General features: G+C 53.1%; 5 protein-coding genes across 5 annotated transcripts; 1 reads left to right on the forward strand and 4 right to left on the reverse strand.

The window, feature by feature from the left end:
* Positions 1–383: 383 nt before the first annotated feature.
* On the reverse strand, positions 384–1,421 carry VTN00DRAFT_395 (uncharacterized protein; the record flags this gene model as incomplete). The annotated part of the gene is made up of 2 exons (XM_069430323.1): positions 384–1,170; positions 1,225–1,421. The coding sequence occupies 2 exons, from the start codon at positions 1,419–1,421 to the stop codon at positions 384–386; spliced, it is 984 nt and encodes a 327-aa protein (XP_069291103.1).
* A 631-nt stretch (positions 1,422–2,052) lies between these two features.
* Positions 2,053–3,554, reverse strand: VTN00DRAFT_396 (uncharacterized protein; the record flags this gene model as incomplete). Its single annotated transcript, XM_069430334.1, has 3 exons — positions 2,053–2,148; positions 2,206–3,249; positions 3,318–3,554. The coding sequence occupies 3 exons, from the start codon at positions 3,552–3,554 to the stop codon at positions 2,053–2,055; spliced, it is 1,377 nt and encodes a 458-aa protein (XP_069291104.1).
* A 959-nt stretch (positions 3,555–4,513) lies between these two features.
* VTN00DRAFT_397 (uncharacterized protein) lies at positions 4,514–8,139 on the reverse strand (the record flags this gene model as incomplete). Its single annotated transcript, XM_069430345.1, has 10 exons — positions 4,514–4,571; positions 4,631–5,641; positions 5,705–5,881; positions 5,942–6,370; positions 6,436–6,508; positions 6,572–7,287; positions 7,356–7,477; positions 7,575–7,592; positions 7,776–7,800; positions 7,985–8,139. The coding sequence occupies 10 exons, from the start codon at positions 8,137–8,139 to the stop codon at positions 4,514–4,516; spliced, it is 2,784 nt and encodes a 927-aa protein (XP_069291105.1).
* Positions 8,140–8,434: 295 nt separating this feature from the next.
* Positions 8,435–8,840, forward strand: VTN00DRAFT_398 (uncharacterized protein; the record flags this gene model as incomplete). The annotated part of the gene is made up of 2 exons (XM_069430356.1): positions 8,435–8,531; positions 8,674–8,840. The coding sequence occupies 2 exons, from the start codon at positions 8,435–8,437 to the stop codon at positions 8,838–8,840; spliced, it is 264 nt and encodes an 87-aa protein (XP_069291106.1).
* Positions 8,841–11,274: 2,434 nt separating this feature from the next.
* On the reverse strand, positions 11,275–14,816 carry VTN00DRAFT_399 (uncharacterized protein; the record flags this gene model as incomplete). The annotated part of the gene is made up of 5 exons (XM_069430367.1): positions 11,275–12,302; positions 12,372–12,480; positions 12,602–12,746; positions 12,811–12,998; positions 13,071–14,816. 5 exons carry the CDS (start codon positions 14,814–14,816, stop codon positions 11,275–11,277), a joined length of 3,216 nt encoding a protein of 1,071 aa, XP_069291107.1.
* Positions 14,817–15,149: the final 333 nt, after the last annotated feature.

Raw genomic sequence — 15,149 nt, forward strand, 5'->3', positions numbered from 1 at the left:
AGAGAGAGAGAGAGAGAGAGAGAAAGTGGAGAGTTTTTGAGAGTTCTCTTGTGAGATGATATAACCATCAACAAATCAATTGAATTATATGAAAACTGAAAACTGACTGACTGACTGATTGACTGACCAAGTTAGACGTGACAAAGCTCGTTCGTAAGTCATCATCACGGGCGAGATCGTTCGTTAGTTATCCAGAGAACTGAGCGCCAAAACCGGGTCAAAAAAACGAAGAAACAAAAAAAAAGACGCATGCAAAACAAAAACAGCAGGTACAGGACCTTCTCGAGAGATCGTCCTCGAGAACGCCTCTACTTTCTCTAACCTCTCTATATCTGGTGGCCCCCTCCCACCTTTATGTATGTATGGTTGATATGTCTTTCTATTCAGATAGCCGCCTTCGTCTGATTCTTCTGATCCTTCTCCTCAGCCATCCTCTCCAACCCTCCCATCAACGCCGCCCTCATCCGCACATTCACAACCCCACCAACCCCGTACGCGGGGACGATCTTCCCCATCCGCGCAAACGAGCTGGGGATGTAATCACGTCTGATCCGGGCCAATCTCTCCCGCCAGCCGAGCCCGCCGGGCGGCTGGCGGTTGTACAGGTCCAGACCGAGCAGGTGCATGGGGGTGCTGACGAACTGCATGAGGGCGGGGCTGGCGAACTGGGCCATGGCGGCCTTCATGCCCGGTGTGGAGGCGACGGAGTCCGGGATCGAGGGCGCGATCAGGGCCGGGACGTTGAAGGAGGCGAAGATGGTCACGCTGTCGCGGAGGCAGAAGAGGGAGTAGGAGATCTTGGGGATCTTTTTGGCGGCCGTGGCTGCCGCGGAGGCGGCGGCCTTTGCGGGATCATTGGAGGATTGCGGGGACGCGCCGAAGATCTTCGCGAACCGGGCGTCCTTGTACACGCAGATGGCCATGTTCACGCTCGTCGTGGTCAGGAACTTGGCCGTCCCCGGGGTGACCGTCGAGAAGGGCTGGTTCCGCACGGTCGAGGTGACCGTGTCGATGGCATTTGCGGTCAGGTAGGTGGTCGAGTAGAGGGTGTAGATGAGCAGGAACGGCGTGGAGAGGAAAAAGCCGCGGGGGCTGGTGGCCATCGAACGGAGGCAGGACGTCGTGGTGTGAGTGATGGGGATCCCCTTGGCGGCTTTCTCGATGATGGCACTGCGGGCAGTCTGGTGAGCATTGTTTACCTGTAACGGAGAACGAGCATCCTACCGATCAATGATCGTGATGATGGGACAGATCAACGCCCCGGCCGTGGCAGCACTCGCAACGTCCGCGCCCAACCGCAGCCCCAAGCTGTCCGTATTCCAGGCCTTGGTAGCGGTCATCTTGGACGCGGGACGGTCCGAGGCAGGACCTATGGCTGCGCTGGATCCAGAGGCATCTTGCATCGCCGCATTGCGAGTCATGATCTTGACTCAATTGCGACTGAAAAGGGAGGCGAAAAAGGCCCGGATGGACACGAAAATGCCTCTATCTCGTAGAGAAACTGAGCACGCGACAGGTTGACATTAAGAGATTTTTTTTTCTTCTATCTAGCTGCAAACAGGACGAAGGCAAAGAACACAAGACAACACCAAGATTAAGAATACATCATGATAACCGGCTGACCACGAACAGATCGAAAGCCGACGAAAAGAAAGCAGCGCCTGAATCATTATCAATCACCTCGCGGCGAAGCTGACGGAGCATCCCGGCCACTCAGCGCCGCCATGACTCCGATGCCGGGTCTCGCTAATCCGATCCGGGCATAGCGCATCGACTGCGCAGTGCGCGACAGCCGCGGTTGCAGCGACTCGCGAGCAATGGGAGCCGATGCTTTGTCATTTCGTCATCTATACAGGGAGACTACATCTGTACAGTGCATTCGATTTCATTTCCAACATCTTCCAAAACGTGAGAGGAGCCAAGCTCCGATGATAAATATATCCATTGAAATTTTTACCCCACAAGAACGCCCGCATAGAGATATCCCCTAAATCAAGAAAAAAAAAAAGACATGGCAACGTATAGACAAGATTCAACAGAGCTTAATTACAATCATGTAGCGGCAGAAGCAGCCTCCTGGCCCTCTGCGGTGCGGTTGGCCGCCTCGAAGCCATCCATCGTTACCTTAACCGCGCCGGCTTGCACGAGCTGTGCGGAGTTAGAAAGTTAGCCTTATCAAAATAAATATCCGGTCCCATGACTTACCGCTCTCCTCAGATCATCGATTAGATCGTCCGCATCCTCGATGCCGACACATAGCCGGATAAGATCCTCCGGCATGGCCCGCTCCGCCCGCGTCTTTGCGTCGATGCTGGCGTGGCTCATCCGGCAGGGCATGCTGATCAGACTGTTGACACACCCGAAACTGACGCTGATGGCCCACAGCTTCGCACCCTCCACAATGCGCTCGCTCATGGCGACGTCACCCGTCTCAAAGGAGAGCACCGCGCCAGCGCCTCGGGCCATCGAGTGGTGCAGCTCATACTGCGGGTGCGAGCGCAGGCCGGGGTATCTCACCTTGAAGCCATGCGACTCCAGGAACTCGGCGATGCGCTGCGCGTTGGCCTGCTGCTGCTCCATGCGGACCTTGAGAGTCTTGACGCCGCGCATCAGCAGCCACGAGTCGAACGGCGACAGTCCGCAACCCGACGCATTGATGGGGAAGTAGAGCCGCTCGCCCAGGGCAAGGTCGTTCACTGCGATCACACCGGCCATCAGGTCATGGTGGCCAGACAGATACTTGGTACCACTCTCGTAGACGATGTCCGCACCCAGCTCAAGCGGGTTGAGCAGCAGAGGGGACAGCATGGTGTTGTCGACCGCGACCAGACAGTTCGGGTTCGCCTCATGTGCCAGCGCCGCAACCCGCGGGATGTCGACGATCTTGATAAGCGGGTTCGTGGGGGTCTCCAGCAGCACCATGGCAGTCTTGGGGTTCAGCACCTTCTGCACATTCTCTGGCTGCGTCGTGTCAACGTGGTGGACCACGATTCCGCCGTGCATCGACAGGTACTTGAGCAGACGGTGTGTGCCGCCGTAGAGGTCATCACCGGTGACAACTTCGTCTCCGGGACGGAGCAGCCGCGTGATGACATCCAGCGCAGCCATACCGGAAGAGACTACGAGCGCGCGCTGCGCGGACATGATCTTTGCCAGGTGCCGCTCGAGGTGTGTCCTGGTCGGGTTGCCAGAGCGAGTGTAGTCATACTCCCCGCCTCCGCCGCCGGAGGTCTGCTTGAACGTAGCGCTCTAAATTCGGATGTATTAGCAATCCATCTTCTATATCGGAAACCTCGCTGGCTGTAAAGCGCCTCTACCTGATAAATTGGAACGCTGCTCGCATTGTACTGGTCATTGCTTTCGGTGTACACAAGCTCCGTGGCAAGCGCATATCGCCGTCCCGTACGCGGTGTCGAAGGAGCCGGCGACGGAGGGAGGTTGTGCCCGTCGAGGTCAACGTGAGGAAAGGCCTTCTTCAAAGCATTGGCTTTCTCTCCCGTCGTCGTCGTCGAAGCCGCAGCGGCGCTGGACGCCCCCGATTCTGAGGCCGACATCGCTGCGGGGTGGGGCAGAGGAGAGAGTCGGGGTGAGTAAGTTGAGGAAGAGGAGACGAGGGAGACTAGGGGAAAAACGACGCGATGAGGAAGGCGTCGCAACCACCACGGCCAAAAAAAAGGACAATTCACAGAGATGACTGGAGGGGATGAGAAAAGAAAGACGCTGCGATCTTTCAGAGCGTGGTGACTGCGGAGATCGAACGGAACCCGCTGACCGCTCCGCAAACACGGCGCTCTGGTTCGCTGGCCGCAGCGCTTGCTTTTTACAGGGGCGATTCCGTCATCCGCACTAACACTTTTTTGGCTATCCTGAAGATCAATCAGGTCCAGTTCAAGTTGCTCGTCCGATTGCAAACACTACCCTCTCAACTCGAATATTTCGTGCTATTGACCGACAGCACGAGAACTGCTCTCACCGCCAAATGAATATTAGGTACCTTATATACACGGTAAAATCGAAGAGCTGATCCAAATCCCATCCCAGAGAGTACCCCGTAGAAGATAAAACTGCAATAGATGGCCAGAACATATTCCATATTTTCCAATATATAAACTCCTCCGGATTCTCCAACGTTTCACAGGTCCAAACAGGTCAACCTTCTGGTTCCCGAAGCAGAAAGCCAGTAGAACAACTTGATAATAAAAAGAGGCCACAGGTTAGATGTGCGCGCGGCGGAATTAAAATGCCAAAGAACAAGGCGGCAGATAACTTGTGTAATATATAGACGTAAATGGTATCCAAATGTATTGTGAAAAGAGTATTTTGCAGGTTGTCCGAATCGCCTCCATCAGTAGCAGGGATAATAGCAATACCCGGTTGTCGAACACGCCGAAGAGAGAGGAAAAAAAAGGCAGCACACGCCAGCGCAAACACCTCCAGGAAATGGATACTGTTGTACAGGTCATAAGCGTTGTAACGGATCGAGAAGGAAGGGCACCCGTTCGAAGGGGTATCATCATAGCGGATCCGTAGTTAAATCGCCAAAGCTCCCGTTGATGCCAAAGAATTGAAACCTAAAGACGAACAATTAGTATACCATCGCTAGACATGTGTCGACATCACAAAATAATACCAGTCCTCAACGTTGAGGGTCGTCGGCGCAGTCGGCCCTTGACCCCGAGAGCTACTGCTCCAGTTATCATCCTGACTCGAGGCATCCAGCCCCGTTCCAGCCAGGGACGCATCCAGACCCTGCATTGGCCACGAATGCTGGTTCTGGTTAGCAAACATCTGGTGCTGGGACTGTACGCCGCCCATTCCCGTGGGCACTCCAGAGAACAGTGACGGGCTGTCCTGGGACCCGCGATTGCGAGAGTGTAGTTGCTGCTGATTCATCATCATCGACCGCTGCTGCATATCCTGTGGCTGGAGTTGTGTCGACATCTGCAGCTGCGGGTCCAAGGAGTTGGTGGGCGGTGACGCCAGTTCAGGGAATATGTTCGTCCCGTCAGGGAATAGCTGGTCAGGCTGAAAGTTCTCCCAAAGGGACTGTGAGATATTGGGCGAGTTGCGGGTGACAAGAAAGAGATCCGGGGGCGTTGCAGGTACAGAAAACGAAGGATTGAATGGGGTTGTCGGTCTCGTGTTCCCGCGCGAAGCTCCCGTCCCGTATGCATCCTGCGGCGCGCGCTGTGCGTTAGGGGACGTCTGCAACGAGCCCATGGATGGCTGGCCCGATTCCCTCTGACCTGACTCCCTGGACGGGGCGACAACTGGCGTCTGAGGACGAGAGCGTTCATAGGAGACTGGAGGCGTAGGTCCTCCATTCGGCAACCCGATATCCATATCATCAAACTTGCGTTTCGGCGGATGATCGAGTTTCTTTGCAGGCGGAGGGTTATCCGGTCGCATCCTCTGATGCCGCTTTCCCGCCGCCTTCTGAAGGCGTTCTTCAAGGACCTTGTTACCTAGGATGGACTCGAACAGCGTGTGGACCATCTTCGCCACTAGCCAGACTCTGGACACGTCCTTGAGCGCCTGCATGCAGATATTGATTCTCTGTTGGCAGGCTGCGACAATGGACGGAACTGATGACCGCATTTGATAGACGTGCATAATCAAGGCGGAAAACAAACTGTAAACACTACGAAAGAGTTGGCCTCACAAATCGTTCGAAATCCATTTGACGAAAAGAGAGAGGACTTACATAAATGCAGGTGTGAGTCGCATTTCGTTGTGCGCCTGCAGGTTTTCGATTATGGACGTTATCATGCAAGCGGCTTGGAAGGCGATGGTCCGTGACGGATATGCCATCTCGTCCACTCGATACGAGGCAGATGAGGCAGGCGGCATATGCGCCCTATGTAAGAGACACAAAGTGGTGCTACCGACGTTAGTTTTCTCTTATCCACCGTTTTTGGTTTCTTAACGATCAGGGACTCACTAGTAATTTGCATGTAGCAGAGCTGCCCAGAAATGGTGCCGGGATGGTCCCCAGCACACTTCCTTGGGACAATTTTGAAGCCAATCCGCTAGCGCCATATCCGAATGCGTCAAGTCAATCGCATTGTTGCGCCTCGTTTTGGACGCCACCGAGTACTGCTGCGAAAGAACAAGACCCATGATCTCACACAGCTTGACGTACTGGAGGAAGAACTGAACGTGCACTGGGTCGGGAGGATATTCGGCTGGGGCATCATCCTCATCTTCGATAAAGTCATCTTCGGTCAGCATCTCCACGTCCGAATCGTCCGTGTTGATGGTGATCGGTCGTCCAAGCGCAACCGCGACAGACCGGTCTCTTGTGAAGAGAGTCCACCAGATGCGCTTCCATAACCTCTTATCAGCTTTGCTCAGCTGTGAGTTTTCCACGCTACACAATTGTCAGTCGCGAACCCAAAACGATGATCTTTCCAGAGCTCTCGGACAGCGACTCACCTCCGATGCATGCCAGAGCCCTGAGCGACAACGATGGCGACTCTACTCCAGTAGAACACATTCTTGGTGACGTCTGGACCGTGTCAGAGATGAGTAAGGAAAGAAAACGGTAGAACGCAGGATCCGCGGGACTAACCTTCAGGACCTTCCCAATACCAGCCCATCAGCGTCAGCGCCTGTACAATCGTGACACGATCATCTTCGTAGTTGGCGTCGTACAGAGCCTTTGCGCGCTTATAAAAGGTCATAGCTGCAGGAGTCGTGGAACCGGAAGGATCCATGAGTTGCGGGTTGTTGCATACCCTTGATCCAGCAAGGAGGATGGCCTGTAGCAGCAGGAGAGATGGCGGATTCTTCGGATCGCGATACCGCCGCATGAAACGACTCCGATTGATTATCGGCACGACTGGTGCAACCCACTTAAAATAGGCCTCCACGAGCTCATCACACAGGTGTTTTGGAGGAAGCAGGAACGCCCCCCTTTGGTGCAAGATATCGATCTCCAAGTTATCGAGATCCGTCAGTCTCGCTCTGGATCCTTTGATGTGCTCCGGGAGAGGGTAGTGCACGACGTCTGTTGTTCCATGCCGATCCTGGACGAGGAGCGACAGATTTGATGACTCGCCAAGATATGCGACCCTTCCAGCTTCTTTGATAGGCGCTCTGGAAAACTTTGGCTTCATGAATTGGGCTTGCGATGAGTTAAACGAGGCCTGCTGAGCTGCCTGTGATTCTGACAGTGACGCCGCCGGCATCCCGTCAACGGACATTGGTTTTGTTCTGTAGCCGAAGCGATCGTTGGGGTCCCTCCTCGGGAGACCATCATGAGCGTTGTCGTTGGGGTCGTCGCTCCTTGAGGAGGATGAGAGGTAAGCAAATGTAGTCAGGCGGGGAGTGAGATGAGCGTGCACGAAACATACCCGCTGCCATCTTTGGATTTGGCCTGGTTCTTCTTCCGCTTGGGCGTCGGAATCCTGCATTCGATTGAAAAGGCTACGCAGTTGGTGCAAGGTACCCCGAGGCTTGCGGCGTCACATCGGACCTGTGCATGAGTCCCGTCAGTATGTCTGGCGATCTGCGCTACCGCGATTGGTCGCGATCTCAAAACGGACGACCTGCTGGACGCGGCGGATACTGACCTTTCTAGCATGGCATGTCTAAATAAAAATAAAATCAAAAAAAGCTAGCGTCAGCCACATTCGTTCTTTTGTTGCGTTCTGGAATTGATAACCCCCCCCAAAGTGATGTATGCAGGCAGATAAGCAAAGCGGTAGACCGAGGTACCGAGGCACTCGCAAACCACCAGGTCGCGTCGACCCCAAGAAAGCGACGGAACGTACCTCACAAGCCCGCGACGCACGTTGCCTAGAATGCGAACCGAGATAAATCAGCATATATACTTGTAGGACTGTAAATTCTCCGATCTTTCTTTTTTAAAAGAAATCTCCCACGCCCACCTCCTTTTCCTTTCTGCCCACTCCGTTTTTATCCCTGAACCCAAGCACCCGCAAAGGACACCACACCAAGAGCTGCGGAGATGCACACCCACCTTCTGAAACTCGCATGACCTGAGTTTGGGACTCCGGATTGCCCACGGCTGCGCGGAGCAACCGCGGGGGTGCCCGCCGAACCACTGTTACTGGTCGCAGGACTGGGCTCGGTGACGGCGGGTTGTTCAGGATGAGATTCTGCGGTCGTAGTCATGGCGGGAGGTCTCCATCAAGCATGCAGAGAACAGGCAGCTTATGCGGTCCGGGGCGGAAAGGAAAAATCGTGTGCGAGGATAGAGAGGAGGTCGAAGAGACGACGATCGAAGACTGAGGATCCCGTACGTCAGAAATCCCAGCGTGTCTCGCTCGTCCCTGCCCGCGGTGAGCGAGCGCAGAAAGTCGACGGAACGGACACGGCCAAGGTCGGGAGGGAATGGCTGGGTTGGCACCACACAAGAACTGGATAGGAAGAGTTGCGGAGGGAGCGGAGGGAGAGGAACGACACTGAGATGGAGATCAGGGCTGAGACCACTAAGGCTCAGGGTGCGAGCAAAGACAACGGGGATCTGAGGAGCCTGGAGCCGCGATGGTGTGGAAGACGGACCCGTGCGAGGAGCTTGTGGCAATAGAGGGGCTGGCGGTGACTGTTTGGGGGGTCAGGAGGCCTAGGTTAGGTAGCTATCAGAAGGACGCGACAGCACCGACTGCAGACATGGTGATGATGATTGTGACAATGACAAGAGCAAAGAATCCTACACGAAGCAAGCTACTCAATTGGTTTCCGACCGGCAATTCCAGTCGCAAGACAAGAGGAACAAGACTTGTCGGCGTCGCAAGCGCAGCGCCGCTCCTCGTCCGCTGGAGGCCGGGGCCCGCCAGGCCCACGAGGCCGCCGGCACGCGGGGGACCGTTTAACTAAATGAGGCGCTCCTGAAGCCGTTTCCAGCGGGTGGGGTCCCTTGGAATGCGCCCCCGAGCCCAGACCGCCGTGATCCACCCGGGTACCTCGCAGCCTTCTACCCTCAGGCTTCTGCCAGCGGGTTATAGGGCAGCCCATCATCTTCTGCCAGTTATCAAGCCTCCCCGCGTTCTCTACCGTTCCCTTGGAGTCCCTCCCGAGAATCAGGATCCGCTGTCTCTGTCCTACAATCCTGATGCCGTGCGAAGTACTTGTCTGCAGCTACCAGCTATGCAGTTAGGTACTTACTACCTACCTATTCTATGTATTATTATTATAGTATCCTTCTCTTCTCTGGCCATCGATACTTGTTATTTCTGGAGAACTGCCGCACGCCAGCATTCTTCGTGGCTACTAAAGTTGGGTAGTAGTCTGGACGGGACGCATGATCCACGAACAGCGGGGGCACCACCGTTGCCCGCGGCCAACGTGTGCATGTCTTGCATGTGCTCTTTGTCCAGCTCAGGTAGTACAATGACCTATTTCCAGTTGCCGCTCGTCCAGTATGCCACAGTGCTCTCTGGCAAGTGCATATACCTATTATTATGTTTTTAGCTGGGAGATGCCAGTATTGGTTGCAATTAGATGTCATGGACTCTTTTTGTATTGAAGCAGTTTTGTCGGTCCACATATTTATAGTCATGATGCGAGGTGACAACAATGCAAATAGAACAGGCGAATAGATACAGCTATCAAATTACCCATTGTACATGGCTGCCACTGTCATCACCTCGCAACTAATAGAGAAACAACTCGCATACACGGTTAAAAATTTTTATTATTGATGTCCAGGATAGGTCATTTTATTCCATTGTTATCCAGAGTTGATTTCCTCTACTACAGAGTGTCCATAATTTTCACATGCTCTTCCCCACCTACCAGACACCTACCTAACCGACTGGCATACACCCAAGAATCTCTACCAAGAAATTTAAATCTTGAAACAGACTTTACCTAGGTAGCTAATAACAAGAGCAGGAGGTTAGTAATTAGTACCTGACGGCGGGTCCACCTCCAATGGATGGATCTTGAACTGATCTTTAAGGTACCTAACGGGTACTGTACCAAGACCCCGCTACCACATGTTTTTACCTGCAGAAATGTACTATATGTCGCCTTCCGAACACGGCGCCAAAGCAGATCATATATACTAAGTCGTCAGGCATGCACTGCCTTCTTCAGGAAAGAAAAAGAACAGATAAGTACTTACCTAGCTATCTCCTTAGGCATGAAGAATATAGTCGGTTACCTAGTTGCTATGTATATATTTGGAGAGACGAGGACACAAGACCGTGGAGCAAGGAACACCTTTGTACTAGCCCTGCCTCTGCAGCACCAAAGACAAGCCCTAGGTACCTAGGTACCTACCTAATCCATGTATGCATCTAATCCAACTTCGTATTATCGCTCATAGATGCCTCGGATTCACAAGCCACGGTGAAGGACCAAATCCATCCATCTTAGCTCAGATCATTCTTGGCTACGTATGGACCATCCAACGAGATCCTCAGTAAGACGCCTGACCAGTTACCACTTATTGCCTGCTGCTGCTGCTGCTGCCAAGTTAAGGAATGCTGCGTCATGTCCGACAATATCCCGTGTTCCGGGGGCATGTGAATGAATCGTGCGGGTGAAGTGGAAAGGAAAAACGCGGGGTTGCGGAGACGTGTGGTTGGACGGCGGAGATTTAGTCTATTCAGTTAGCTGCCAAGTAGGTTAGGTAGGGTAGGTAAGCCTGAGCTGAAGCCGCTGACGTCGATTGGGCGACAAAGTCTTCCGCAGAAAATGAGTATTGTTTCAGGACTGGTACATTGTTTGAGCTGCGGGTAGGAGTGAGTACATACATTTCTGTCTACATGTAGGGAACCAGTTTCTTTCAGGGTTATTACAAGGAAGGCTGCGATACAGGCGGTCCCGGAATCAACCGAACCTAACTGCTTTCTCGGACTACCGTCCGTGTAGCTGAATCCAGGTCTCTATGGGGTACATCTAATCTATCCGCAGATGTGCATGGGCGTTCACTTCGTACTGTACTCCACTGCAATATCTCCGGGAAAGCGGTGCAGCTACCGGGAAGTTACAGTTCGCCTGAATCATGCTGTGACTCCACGGTCTATCGTTGACATCTTTACGGAGCACTCCTGTCAGTCCACGGATACCTACTGTCTTGTACACTACCATCCATGGCTTCTAAATTGAAAGGTGCAATAGCCCGGGGTTAATAATAGAAGCTCATATGATGGTCCGACATCAAGAAAAAGGGTTATTTGGATTCACGCACGGTGGTATCAAAGCGCACAATGGATGAGACGGGCCAAAGAGGACCCCTAGTTAATAGAAAAATTCATATAAAGATTCTAATTGTCAAAATTACACTAGTAAATATCATAGTCATATAGAGTTGGAGATGTTGTTGACAGGCTTCGCTGTACTGTTAGTAGTAGTAGGAGTGTCGCCAGCTGCACTTATCTGCTCAGGCTCTGCCCCGTTCGTAATAGGACGGGACGCCCCGTCGCTCTCTGAAGGGGAAACCGGGGCCTGCGTGCCATCAACAGGGCCATTAACGAGGTCTCCTGTTTTGTTGACAGCATCTGCAATCGCTGTTCCGGCCTTAGAAAGGCTCGTGGAATGGGAGTTAATCCCGACATCGACGCCGCTGATGAACACCTCACTCAAGAACTCCAGTCCGGCGACAAACGTGCAAAGAAAGCTTGCAATGCAGAAGTGGCTGATTGTGGTGCCGATGTCGAGCCAGGAACCTTCGTCCCGGACCATATAGAAGAAGTTGAGTGTCATTATGTCAGAGATAGCCATAACCACCATAAACAGTGCGCTGGGAGCGACCTCAAGCCTGCGGTTCAGAATTCCCAGGTTCGCACTAATGATGGCGAATGGGATGAGAAGCTTGAGGATCAGTAGAGCGCCCTGGCTGAAAGGGTTAAAGACCGGGATAAGCCGGTACACACTGTCAAGTGAGAAAGACGAGATGGACGCGATGTTACCCGTGCTGAAAAACGCTGATTGAAGGAGGAAGAAGAAAAAGAGCGCCACACGCGCATCGGAAGTGGTGAGGGTGCGGTATTGATACGTCTGGGAGTCTACAGTCGTCACTGCTGTAGAACTGGCCTTAGATCTGTCTTCGTCTGTCTTCTGTGACGGTGAAGAGGCGGCCGTCGCTGAATCAGTGTGACGCTGGCGACATCCCTCGGACATCGACACTTTCGGGTACACATATATGGCATGCTCAAGTCGGACCCAGGTGAGCAAAGTCATGCAGAACACAAAGTAGAAAAGCCCCTCATAGGAGATGGTGAGGATGATGAACGTTGGTGAGAATGCGAGGAAGATCACCATGAGGCGGTGCAAGTAGTTGCTATTTGGATATAGGCGGTGGGCGAATGGAAGCAAAAGCGAAGTAACTACATGATAGAGCATATGTGAGCGGGATTCTTGCGAGAAGAGGTCGGAGACCACTTGGGAGGACTTACCCATAACGAACCAGCCAATCACTTGGTTGCCAAATGGAAGGCCCTTCTTAGCCTGCAAAGACGCGGCACTGGATCTCGTGACAATCAGAGCTAGAAGTACCATCCCAACCTGCAGAAATCAAATGACTTGGTTAGCAAATACGAGGATCATATTAACAAAGAATCTGGAATGCCTTCAAGAACGAGAGCAAATCCCATCGAGTGCCTGCCAATCGGATCTGGTATCATACCTGCACGCCCATAATTATCCGCGAACCACTGCTGCTGCTGACGGCGCTTGAAGCGCCGTGACGTGACTTGGAATTGCGTGCGAAGGTCTCCTCGAAGACCAGGTATAATAGCCCCGTAAGGAACATGAGTGAGCCACCAAAAGTTCTGCAGAAGTCGCCGGTTAGAAAATGCCACCACACTAGAGTCTGCAGGAAATGCTTAATCATACATCGTGCCAATATTCTCCGTTTTTACAACGGGAAGCAAGGTAAAAATGCTCATCAGCCCGCAGCCAACTGCCCAGATGGCCGAAAGGAGTTTATTCTTTAATACGAACCCTGTTCCGTACAGCAGAGGCCAGAAAGCTGCGAGTATGAAACAGACAGTGAAGATTTCACGATGGAAATATGATTGGACCTACAGGCATTTGTTAGTTAGGCGATTTCCTTCACCTGGAAATACACAATAATCAAGCTAGTGGATACTCACCAGTGCCTCCAATAAACCAAGAAAAGCCAACGCCTGCAAACCGAACGACAGGTATCCTCCAACTGAGCGGACACGGCCCAGAAGAATCTGTCGACCAGCTACCAGAGCCTTCCTTCTGGCAAAGACCTCCTCCCAAAAGAAGACAGGGAATATGCCGTATGCGTAATATCTCCATGATGACCGCTGGTACATGAAAATGGAGAACAGGACCACGAGGATTGACGAGAAGACCATCGTACTGAACACTGTACGATTGGATTCGGACGAGCCGTGCAGAATATGGAGGTCAATGACGGTTGTCAGGGCGTAGGCAATCCAGCCCAAGTACCCCACGGTAACGATGGTCCGCAGGAACAACCAGTCGTATGTCTGCAGATAGCGCAGGCCGTCCAGTGCTGTCGACAACAACTCAGACGACCTGGAAATTGACTCCTCAAACTTACCGTTGGCGATCAGAGTCCTAATATCAGCAAGGCGGTGCTCAACCGAATTCTGATCGTCTCCCAACGGTGCATACGGCTTGTACCGCAGCAGTACTTCCCGCTTCTGCTCCTCCTTGACGCGGTACATCTCCAGAACCTCCTGCACATTAGCCAGAGCTGCATACGCTTTCTCCTTGGGGCTTGCATCTATATAATCCAGAGGAAGTTGTCCAACAGAGTTGACGGGGAAATCGAGCCCCACCAAGTACGCCATGAGGGCAGCGACGTCACCTTGTGCAACGTCATGCCTCCGGATATGGTCGAGACCCCAGTCAGACGAGAAACCATCCTCGTGGCCAGAGGACTCGCCCTCCGTTACTGGCTTTGGCTTCGCGACACCGGAGCCCCAAGCAACAAGAGGTGTGCGGGTATTATCTGGATGGCCGTCACCGTGGCTACCCAAGTCGCTCATTCCATGATCCGCCGTGAAGATAAAGGCGGTCTTGTCGTCATCGTAGAAATCCTCAATAAGCTCTGTAATCTCCCTTACGCCCTGATCTACCACCTTGATATTATGCAGATATTCCTTGGAGTATGGCCGGTAGGAGTGACCGGTAGTGTCGAGGCCGAGTAGATGCAAGAAGAACACCACTTTATCCTCCCTCAGCTTCGAATTCAGCTCGGGGTCATTCTTGGCCGACGCAAAGAGCTCCTTAACCCTGTCAAACACCCAGACGTCCAACTGCGTCGCGTCCGTGGTGAAGTCCTCCGCCTCTTCGCCGTATGTCTCCGCATCGATCCTTCCGGGAACTGCTCCCTCCTTGAACATCGGCAAGATGTCAGGACTTCCCCAGCTCCATGTGTGCCGGCTGCGATTGAAAACGCTGTCGAAGTTCACCGGGTTTAGCTTCCACCCCGTAGTCACCGCTGAGACGTCCTCGTACAGCCCCGCGATGAGCGCCACATGGCCGGGTCTTGACTCGGTCGGCACCCGCGTATGTGAAACACCAAAAGTTCCGTGAAAAAGAGCGCGAGATCGTACAAATGGCGCAAGATAAATGGGATTATCAGGATCCGGATCAATGCCCTCTGGCGGCGAGGGGTCGGGGAAGGCCTGGAAGGCCTTGTCGGCGCGCAAGCCATCACCGACAAAGAGGACGAGTCGTTTCGCAGGCGCTTCAGCTCCAGGCTCTCGCTCCACCCTGTAAGCTCTCATTCCACTAACGATCGGACTGACGAAATATATGTCGAAGATCGAATAAACGTATATGAGGTGGAAGACCACCGCGAGGGTCAGGAACCCTACGCGGCCGAGACGCGCCATGACTGCCTCTCTTTGGCGAAATCAGGTTCCTGTTCCTGAAGGCAGCAAAAAGAGTGGAATTAGTCCCAAAGACTGGGACTCAGGAAACAATACACAAATAACAAAAGAAGAGGAAAGAAAGGAAAAGACAGTCTCGGCTATCGATCTCGCATTGTTCCGTGTCGAGGCTGGCTCCGGAGATGATCTGGATGTCCGCAAGTGTCAGGACCAATGACGACGGCCCAATGTTGCACACATTTTACGGCGGCCCGTCCGGCCACTCGCGCAGTACCCCTGAGATACGCAGGAGACCCTGCTTGCAATTCTTCTACATCTTTTAAGCCAAAGATAGCG

This window comes from Thermoascus crustaceus (genome assembly GCF_041956765.1).
Source record: "Thermoascus crustaceus strain CBS 181.67 unplaced genomic scaffold VTN00scaffold_1, whole genome shotgun sequence".
NCBI classification, from domain to species: Eukaryota; Fungi; Ascomycota; class Eurotiomycetes; order Eurotiales; family Thermoascaceae; genus Thermoascus; species Thermoascus crustaceus.